Source organism: Coccidioides immitis (genome assembly GCF_000149335.2).
Source record: "Coccidioides immitis RS genomic scaffold supercont3.1, whole genome shotgun sequence".
In the NCBI taxonomy this organism is placed as follows: Eukaryota; Fungi; Ascomycota; class Eurotiomycetes; order Onygenales; family Onygenaceae; genus Coccidioides; species Coccidioides immitis.
In genome coordinates this window covers 8219236-8228637 of record NW_004504310.1, presented here as the reverse complement: position 1 = coordinate 8228637, position 9402 = coordinate 8219236, and the positions used below count along the sequence as shown (strand labels likewise).

The window sequence follows — 9402 nt, the reverse complement described above, 5'->3', positions numbered from 1 at the left end:
ATTCTAAGAGAATATCTTACAGCATGAGAAGGAAGAAAGTTATTTGCAGATGGAGCTGAGCAAGTAACAAGAGCTGCATGAAGACCTGAATCAATAAGTTGTGGCATATTCTTTTGAAAGTTAGAACCTTTGCCTTAAAGATGAGAAGTGAAGTGAACTTACATTAAGAGCAGCCTTTGTTCACACATATTATACAGTGAATTAAAAGGTGTGTCAAACTTGAATTATTTTATGTTAATAAGATTGAATACTGACTCTTATATAAGAAATTGCATACAATAGTACTCTTGTTACAGAAGCAGAAGTCACCATCACAAATCTAGTCAGACACTACTTAGTACAGAAGTGCACCTGCTACTTCTTAGATGACAAGAAAGAGAATCAAACTAGTAAGTACTGCAAGAGCTTTTCTGAGATCAGATAAACAGTTGATGCAAGTAATAAACAGTCAAATATAATACATTAATTAAACAGTCAGCAGGTTCTCTGAACAGCAGACAGAGTTAGTCAGATTTTAATAATACACTACAGAGATAATTGTTAATTTAAATGCAATTAATAGACAGGGGTGCATTATTAATATTACAGAATAGCATGATGCAAGAAGTAATAAACTTGACAAAGAATAGTAATATTAATATATTATTTGAGAAAGTAAGTTGTAATCATAATGCATCTGCTAGCACTAATAATATTTAATATGATAGAAGTCATTGCAGATGGCTAAAGAACTTTAGCAAAATTCTGACACTAGAGCTAGAAGTACTATAACTCCAGAAAATACAGTAGATATATCTTCCAGTGCCTAGCTACCTGCTTTAAAGCATGTAATATGGCATGATATCAAGCAGTATTGCCTGGTCAGATCACTGAATACAGCTAATAAAGCAGTGCTTTCTATTACAAAGTAACTCTGGAGAGTACAGCTGTTTTCTAGTTTAAATCTTGACAAAGTATCAGATGATCAACTGACACCATGATTTAAATATCTTGCTAATACAAATTAACTTAGTGAAATGATTGAGAACATCTGGATAAGAGTAATGCAGATATAATATGATGGCAGACATAATATTAGTAGTATATTAAGTACCCTATCTAATAAATTAAATGAGACAGAAGCTAGAAGAGTAAGACTTATTATCTTTGCAAGACATAACAAGTTTCTAATATTACATGTTAGCTTTATAATATTGCAAGTTTTGTATGAAGGCACTTCATAAAAAAGACTTGTAATATTATAATAGAGAAACTCTCTGGATTAACAGCTGAAGAGTAGAAAAAGACTGCTATAAATCTTCTTTTTAAAAATAGCTTTACATGTTTTAATCCAGAGAAAAAGATATGCAACATCTTTCTAAGATATCTATCTGATGAAATCTGCTACTAAGAAGCCTGAAATGACAGAATGGCAAAAGACACTTTCTGAATCTAATAATATATATTGCTGTCAGTTAGTTTCTCTATAGTAGAGATATGTACAGCTCTGCCATAAATGAACACACTATATATCTCTTTAATTCTTTGTCTGCTGGTTGCATCATTTGAGTGTTGACATGTTTGTGCCATACTATCAAGAAGTATGAGACTGGTAGTCATGAATGTATCAGGTTTAAAAGTCAAGCTATACAGAGTAAGCTGCTTTACAGATGCTGAATTAGTTGATTTAAAAGCTAACTAGTACTGTACTTTAATAGATGTTTTTAAATGTCTACAAGCTGTTTGAAACTAACAGACAGAAGAACAACAATCATATATTTATAAAATCATTCTTGACAAAGCAAGAGCTTATATAAGATAAAATGCTCAGAAGAAGAGAGAGCCTGCTGCTGCTGATATTATTAATAAGTATAAGAATAGTTTAAATGATTTGGTGAAGCTAGACTTTGTAAAAGATACTGGTAATAATAATGAGTGCACATCATAATATAATGATATTAGAATCCTGAATGATAGTACTTTAGTTAGTCTAACATAAAACTAACTCCAGTTTGTTGAATTATACTAACAGATGTGAATCAAAAATATAGAGACTTGTTAATATCAAGAATATTAACTTGAAATGTATTCATGACCTTACAAACAAGATATCTGATGTTGATAGAGATAATGAAGATGACAGAGATAATGAGACTGACAGAAACAATAGAGATGACAGAAATAATAAAGATGATAAAGATAATAAAAAGAGCAATTCTCATGTTCTTGAGAATACAGAGCACAAAAAGACCAGAAAATAATAATTAATGGGGTAAAACTTGCTAATCTAGCTGTACAGCATGAAATAGTCAGACTGTACAGCAAGATTAATAGCATTAAAGAGTATATATGAGATTCTGTATAATTATGTTTTTCATATTAGTAGTAGTGAATTACCTGACTGTATCACTAGATATATTTTCTACAGTAAAGTTAAGAGCAGCATATTCATTATCATCTCTGGTGTTAGCAGCAGCAGTATAAAATAGGATATTAATGTATTTAGTAATAGTATTGTTTATGTTAATTATAACAGTAATTATATAAGCAACATCATCAGTAAAGTAAACAAAAATATCAATAATATCTTTATTACTGTTATTAACACCAATGTAAAAGAAAGCAACTTGTACAGATTAATAAAAAATAACAGATCTAGTAGACACAACAGAGTTGTTGAAAATAATAGCATTTACAAAACATGCTAAATTAACAGCAGATGCAGTAAAGGCACTCATTATATTAGAAGTTGCCTGAAACTATAGCAGAGAAAAATACTTACCAGAGTGAGTTCTGTACCTGTCTGGGGTGAGTCCAGGGAAGCAACATAAGCCCAGACACCCTGGCCACCCAGACATTCAGGGCCAGCCCTGGGCCTGGTAAGGATTTGCTGATGCACTATCTTTAATGAGAGCTCAATTACTGATGATCTAGCATTAACAGACACATTTGCAAATACTCTTAGAAAGATAACAAAATTTGGTAACAGTCTTGATATACTTGATTTGATTTACTAATCTTTACTTAATAATAGATTTATCTTATTGCTAATGCAACCAACATCTTCTCCCAACTTACTGCACATTTTCAAGAATATTAACAAGAGAACCAGCACAAGATAATTCAAGATGTTTGCACAAGATAGAATTTCATTTATAAGATATATATTTATGTCTTGTTGCTTTAACAAGCTGTAAACTCATGAATTCAGAACTCATCATCAAAGTATCAAAGACTTCACTTATTGAATCATGACTGAAAGCAGATGAAGTATATAATTAGACTGTTACAGTCATTCAGTTAATTTATCAAGATACTATTCAAAACAACAGATTTAATAATTTATCTAGTATAAACAATCTACAATCATCTTTTCCAGTATTTAGAAAGAGAGAAGGACAAGATTCAACAGTTAATAACAAGAGAAAATATTAAAGAAGCTATCAAAGTTATCAACTTGAAATTTTAGAAATACTATAGTAATACTGAGCATTCAAAAAGTGAGCTGCTAGCTGTAGCTGCTGCTCTTCATTTATTATACTGCATGAAAGTATATAATTCAGAGAATTGGACCAGTAATAACCATAAAATATACTAACAACATATTTTAAGATTTTACAAAAAGCATTATAAGAAATATAAACAGTCAAGAAAAGTAATACTTAATATAAATAATATATATTTATTATAAGTATTATTCTAATTTTCTCTCTGCTAACTTCTCTAAAATATTAAGTAAATAATTTTTGAGAGATTTCATTAAAGACAAGCAAATTTTCAAAATAAAATACAGTAATATTTAAATAATGAGAATTTAATATCATCTCAAGCTCTAATTCTGGAATAGTGGAGAATGCTAGAGCCTGATTTTTCAACTATTACTTAGATAGCAAGAAATATTTTAACTGTATCTTTAATAAAGATTAAAGTAGAATAGATTTTTAATATTGCTCAGAATACATATTATTATTAATAATTATAGCTTCATACATTTATAATCAAGAAGATCATGCTACTTAAACATGAAGACAAGATATATATACTAAATAAAGTACTCATATTATATAAGAAGTTGGCCAAGAATGTCATTCAAGATAATTAAAATAATCAAGATACTTCAGAAATTATACAGAAAGAGAGTGAAAGCCTGCTAAATTCACTACTTAATTCAGATAAGAAACAGAAAATATATTAATATTATTAATAAATAAATACAAGTAGCTAAAGTCTAATAGCTTGTAATATAATTTAATTATATAAAGAGCATTATTAAATTTCATTACTTTTCTAAAGCTGAATAAATTGATAAAATTATATTAGAATCATTATCAAATTTCATTATCTTTTAACAACATAAATGAGACCATAATTTCCAGTCCTATTCTACACTTTACTGATTTCATCTCATATATAATATTGAAATCCTGGTTCTATCCCATTTTGTCATGGCCAGGTTCTAGAATCATTCTATTAGCTAGATTTTGATTCCAGTCCCAATCTCATCCTGATTCCAGCTCCCATGGAACCATCTCAATATGCTGTTAAACAATCCAGTCCCATCTCATTGAGCTGAGCTTCAACCTGATCCTGTTCTTGAGACAGGAATTGAGACAGGAATTCAGGACTGGAACAGGAAATCCCGGAACTGGATACCACTCTAGGTACCAGAAAGCTACAGAGATTAACTTGCTCTCCAGCCAGATGCTAGAAAGCTAAAGGGATTGCATGTATAGAAGGCACCTATCTCAATATACACTTTCTCTTGTGCTTGTAAAACTTGTTATTCACAAGAATAATTGTTCAGAATATTGATTGTAAGCTTCAATAATCAATTTAAGCTACAAATCAATCTTATATGCTTGCTCTTCAGCACAAAGAGCTATAACCTGATGGAGGACTTGTATGCTTGTCATTCACTAAGCTACCTAAAGGGGAATCTCAGCTAATCTATGCGGGTCACGTGAGCGAGGTGCTAGTTGGATTACCTAACAATATTGCCACATTCATCCGAAACTCTAATTCAAGTTCCGTCCCAATCTAGACTAGTTAGCCTCCTTCATTCGGCTTGGTCAGCGATCATGTGATGACCCCACCATAATGCTCGTCCTGCCACTGGCAGCTCACTTCTTCCAGCACCCTTTCATTGTCCTTCAGCAAAGGAAGTCCAGGAATACCTTCAACTCTGCAACCATGCCTAGATTTAACCCACTTCCAGCGTGTCCGATTCCAATCCAATTCGATGTTGATTCTCGGATCAAAGAGCTCCAAACCATGATTGACGGTCCAACTACCAGCGAGGAGCAGAAAACTAACCTGCGTGCTGCCATTGATCTCTACAACAAACGTGTGCTCCCAGGACCCTGGAGATTGATTCAAGATGGCCAGGTTGTTACGCTCCAGGATGTTGATTTTCAGCGTGATACTTGCTTATTCAAGTCTCCAGGGATATGGCCAACAGCTGTCATCACAGGCTGCAGCACCTAGCCTGTGTTCTGCTCCTTCTGAGAGTGTGAGCACTTGCTTTCTCTGTTTCCCCTCTTCTCCTGATCTTCCAGTGCAAGTTCGCCAACTCCACAACAGTCCTTGAGCCAGCAACTTGCCCACCGCGTGGCGTACAATCCTTATCCAGCAGGCCACGCAAGTGGGCATGAGGTTATCAATTCCTAGATTGCCTACAACTGTCAATGAGTTCAATACTTATTATCAGCCAGATATTCGCACGAATTCGACAGATTCCCAGTCCTGCATCACCGTCATCAGCGGCTTATGGCGAGAAAACCATGTCAGAGGAGAACCCGTTCCCTCCGGTGGATTTTATGTTATGGTTTTGCGTTGTTCCGTCGCTTTTGTTCATTTCGGGCCATATGCTTTCGTTGCGCACTTGATCTGGCTCCTAATTCACCGATTTGCGAGTATCTATGCGAATAACTTTGTACCCTTAGTAGCATCATCGAGACTGGAGGTTGACTAAGCTGCTTATCGTACTCCTCGTGAACCGCTTGGGCGATGGTTAATGTGATCATCCACCTAGCGTAGACGAGGGGAAACGCGCGAGTGAGACGGGATGATTTGTCAGTGGCAGAAGCTTGTGCCGCCGATGTGAAACGGGAAGAGGGTCCAGCATTCGGTTGACGGACGGGAGAAAGAAGATGGATTGAGGAAGAGGTGTTGACGTGCAAGAGCAGCAGGGAGGGAGCCCTTTATATATACCAATAGACCAAAAGAATGCGCTAAGCCGGAACAGGGAGGATATTCCGGAAGTATAGAGTACGGAGTAGTCTCTATCAACGTGTAGAAATACTATGAAAGGATTTAAAAAGTCCCGGATCGCAAACACCACCCATGCTTCATAATAAAACCGGTAAACAAGTTCATGTTCGCTCCGCTTTAAAACTCCAATCATGTCAAAAAAGCTACATCTCTCTTGCTCGCTTTGCTGCTCTGCTGGTTAAAGTATCATCGGGCAGGCCGCTCCTTTTAGTTCCTGGTAGGCTGCCACTCCTGATGTCATTATCGTCCTGGCTAACCCGACGGTTCGGGTATTTGCCCTCAAATCCTTCAAAGCAATTTTTGGCCACAGGGGTACCGGTTGTAAAATACGGGTGATTTAGGGCTTCCTTCGCAGAGATTCGCTTCTCCGGATCGTACTCGAGCAATCGCGAGAGAAGGTCAAATCCTTCTTTTCCTGGACTTCCAGCAGGAGAGCTGCCCGAGTAGCCACCACTCTTGAGGCAGACGTGATACCAATGTTCCAGATTGGACGGCTTATGCAAATGACCAGATCCAGGCGCCATTGCCATGGCTTGGAGTTGAGGAAATTCCGGCATCGAGCTCAATCCCGGCCACTTCTCCTTCTTTGGTAGACCCAAAATTTCGATAATTTTCAGCATCTGATTTCGCTGGAAAGGAACCGTTTTCTTGCTGTCCATCTTTGCTTCCTCGCCTTTGAATATGGGTCGCAAAGATAGCAGCTCTGCGAATATACAGCCAACAGCCCAAAGGTCTACGGCTGTTGTGTAGTGTCGCGCTCCGAGTAGCAATTCAGGCGCCCGGTACCAGATGGTCACCACAACCTTGTCCCCGGAGAAAAGAGAATTGAGTGGCTTCTTGAACACCCGAGCGAGACCAAGATCACCTATCCTAACGGCACCTTTAGAAGTAACTAGAATATTCGCAGGCTTTAGATCGCGGTGCATAACCCATTGAGAGTGGAGATAGAGAAGCCCGTTTAACAGCTGAAAGAGGATCGATTTCACCATCGGAGCGGGAATAGCGTGGCGTTGAGGTTGGGTGTGGTGGTGAATGATTTGTAAGAGGTCATGCTCAGTGTATTCGAAGACCATATAAACGCACTTATCCTCAAGGATTGTTTCCACCAAGCGCACGACATTCGGGTGGTTCAGCTCGGTACAAAGAGATATTTCTCGAATGGCCGACTGGGAAAGGCCAGTATATTCTACTTTTTCCCCTTCTTTATCCGGTTTAAACCTGTGGAAAAGTCAGCTAATGCCCCGTGCTTCCCCAAGGTCAAAAAGAAAAGGGGGGGAAAAAAAATAAAAAAGGGAGAAATGCACTGCACTTTTTAATAGCAAAATCCCCGCCCACGCCGTCTCTACCTTTGGCTTTGTAGACTCGACCATAGGTACCACTACTGATAAAACCAACAATAAGGTATTTTTCTCTGAGTTTGACTTTACTGGCGTACGAAAACGGAAGCGGTTTTTTATTGTCTAGTGATTCTAAAAGTCGGTTTGAGTTAGCTGTGGCGGCTCGATATTGTCTGCTCTGCTGTATCCGAATGGCAAACTGTAACGGGGTTATAAATTTTCTAGGAGGTGGGCGGCTACTGAAAGGTTCACATGGCTCGGAACACTCGGGTAAACCAGGGAAACCTAGGGGGTCACCGTGCCCTTGCCGGGATACAGAACTGGCGGAAACGGAATCATGCAGTAACCCCCGAAAAGAGTGCATCCTGTGGTGTGATAAGAGCAAATGGAATGCGAAAAGAATAGACTAGAATAGGCTGGAGGGCGAAGATCAAAGGGATACGGTCGGAATTGATAAAGGATTGGAAATGAACGAGGTTTAAAAAAAAAAAAAAAAAAAAAAGGGAGGGGGGGGGTTTGTGAGCGAATACGTGTGCTAACAGAGCGAGAAGAAGGAAGCAGCACACCATGGCACCGGGCAGCCGGGGAGGAAGAAGCTCCCGCCTTTGCTTTTGACAAGGAAGGGAGAAAAAGAGCTGCGAGGGGAGGAATGCCATTCCGTGGCGAAATCAATCACGCACAAAGACACGGCGTCATTCACATCACCCGATGGGCCATCCCGGGGAGGTTCCTCTCTCACTGCATGCTATGGAAAAATCCTCACGGCAGCTCGGTCACCAGGCCACATGAACGGGGACAGCCAGGCAGCCCAAAACAGATAAAGAACAAAATAACAACAACAAGAAGAACAAGGAGAAACCTCATTACCATCGAAAGATTGGACACTCCGCTTGAGCGTCAGGTTTGGGTGTATCCCCTTGCTGGGGTTGTTCGCGGTAAACGACGACGACCCCGGAAACGGCGGCATCGACCTCCCGGAGGCACCATCTGCGTGTGATCCTCTGCCACTGGACGGGGGCAAGTTGCTAAAGCTCATAGCGAGAACGGTTGTCGAGGCATTCTCGCCGCCCTCCCTCCAGAAGAGAATGGAGTTGATGCAGTTATATAAAATTCCAGCCAAAGGGTGAAGGTCGTTCTCAGGTGATCACGTGGGCTACCTTCGCCATCCATCCATATCGTCAATTCATCAACTTTAACTACCCATCCCCAGCACTCTGTACTCTATACATCCTGATCACGGCGCACACAGCCGATAGCCAAGCTACTCCGTACTCCCCCAAACTAATCTAGAGTCCACGGTTCCTGGTACCTCCTGTGTAGCGTAACAATAACAGCCAGACCTGACCTGAACACACTTCCATTCAAAAATTCTGTCCCAATCTTGCTGCACTAGCATGTCTGGGAAAGACTCCCTATGAACCCCCTAAGACACCCCTAAAAAGCCCCTGAGAGACCCTCCCAGCCATGGGCAGTCGCCAGCTGCATGGTTGGGCGCCAGTCAGGCGAGCGACCCCCCTTGAAATCCCCGATAGAATCCGCTTCCTCAGCGTAACTTCTAGTGCATTTTATGTGTACATGCAAAGGTCAACCACAGCTACAGTCCTTGTCCGAAGAATCTTTTGTCTGATAATACTAATTTAGGCGACTTCAGCTTGGTGTCAATTGTCCAGCTCCCCCTCCAGCATCTCTTGGTCGTCCTTGATTTTCCGTTAAATCACAAACTTTGCTGGATTGGACATGTTGGCTCGCCGTAGTTTGGTTGTTCGCTTTCACGGTCAGCTGCCAAAACACCACATCAATGTTCAACATCACCATC

At 39.2% G+C, this 9402-nt stretch overlaps 3 protein-coding genes across 3 annotated transcripts; 2 read left to right on the top strand and 1 right to left on the bottom strand.

The window, feature by feature from the left end:
- Positions 1 to 1597: 1597 nt before the first annotated feature.
- Positions 1598 to 2240, top strand: CIMG_12908 (uncharacterized protein; the record flags this gene model as incomplete). Its single annotated transcript, XM_001246290.2, has 4 exons — positions 1598 to 1633; positions 1698 to 1720; positions 1861 to 1888; positions 2031 to 2240. The coding sequence occupies 4 exons, from the start codon at positions 1598 to 1600 to the stop codon at positions 2238 to 2240; spliced, it is 297 nt and encodes a 98-aa protein (XP_001246291.2).
- Positions 2241 to 5130: 2890 nt separating this feature from the next.
- Positions 5131 to 6299, top strand: CIMG_10460 (uncharacterized protein). Its single transcript, XM_012358785.1, has 4 exons — positions 5131 to 5364; positions 5423 to 5488; positions 5560 to 5631; positions 5691 to 6299. The coding sequence occupies exons 1-4, from the start codon at positions 5170 to 5172 to the stop codon at positions 5862 to 5864; spliced, it is 507 nt and encodes a 168-aa protein (XP_012214208.1). The 5' UTR covers positions 5131 to 5169; the 3' UTR covers positions 5865 to 6299.
- CIMG_00063 (CMGC/CDK/CDK8 protein kinase) lies at positions 6176 to 8660 on the bottom strand. Its single transcript, XM_001246291.2, has 3 exons — positions 8454 to 8660; positions 7559 to 7718; positions 6176 to 7467 (listed from the first exon to the last, which is right to left on the bottom strand). The coding sequence occupies exons 1-3, from the start codon at positions 8620 to 8622 to the stop codon at positions 6393 to 6395; spliced, it is 1404 nt and encodes a 467-aa protein (XP_001246292.2). The 5' UTR covers positions 8623 to 8660; the 3' UTR covers positions 6176 to 6392.
- Between the last annotated feature and the right edge of the window lie 742 nt (positions 8661 to 9402).

What these genes read in the sequence shown, in the direction of transcription:
- CIMG_10460 (XM_012358785.1), top strand. Translation starts at nt 5,170, where the DNA reads ATGCCTAGATTTAACCCACTTCCAGCGTGTCCGATTCCAATCCAATTC. An exon ending in GATTGATTCAAGATGGCCAG is followed by an intron (nt 5,365 to 5,422) that starts GTTGTTACGCTC and finishes TCAAGTCTCCAG; the next exon opens with GGATATGGCCAACAGCTGTC. An exon ending in GTTCTGCTCCTTCTGAGAGT is followed by an intron (nt 5,489 to 5,559) that starts GTGAGCACTTGC and finishes ACTCCACAACAG; the next exon opens with TCCTTGAGCCAGCAACTTGC.
- CIMG_00063 (XM_001246291.2), bottom strand. Translation starts at nt 8,622, where the DNA reads ATGAGCTTTAGCAACTTGCCCCCGTCCAGTGGCAGAGGATCACACGCA. An exon ending in GAGTGTCCAATCTTTCGATG is followed by an intron (nt 7,719 to 8,453) that starts GTAATGAGGTTT and finishes ACCGACTTTTAG; the next exon opens with AATCACTAGACAATAAAAAA. An exon ending in GGGGATTTTGCTATTAAAAA is followed by an intron (nt 7,468 to 7,558) that starts GTGCAGTGCATT and finishes ACTTTTCCACAG; the next exon opens with GTTTAAACCGGATAAAGAAG.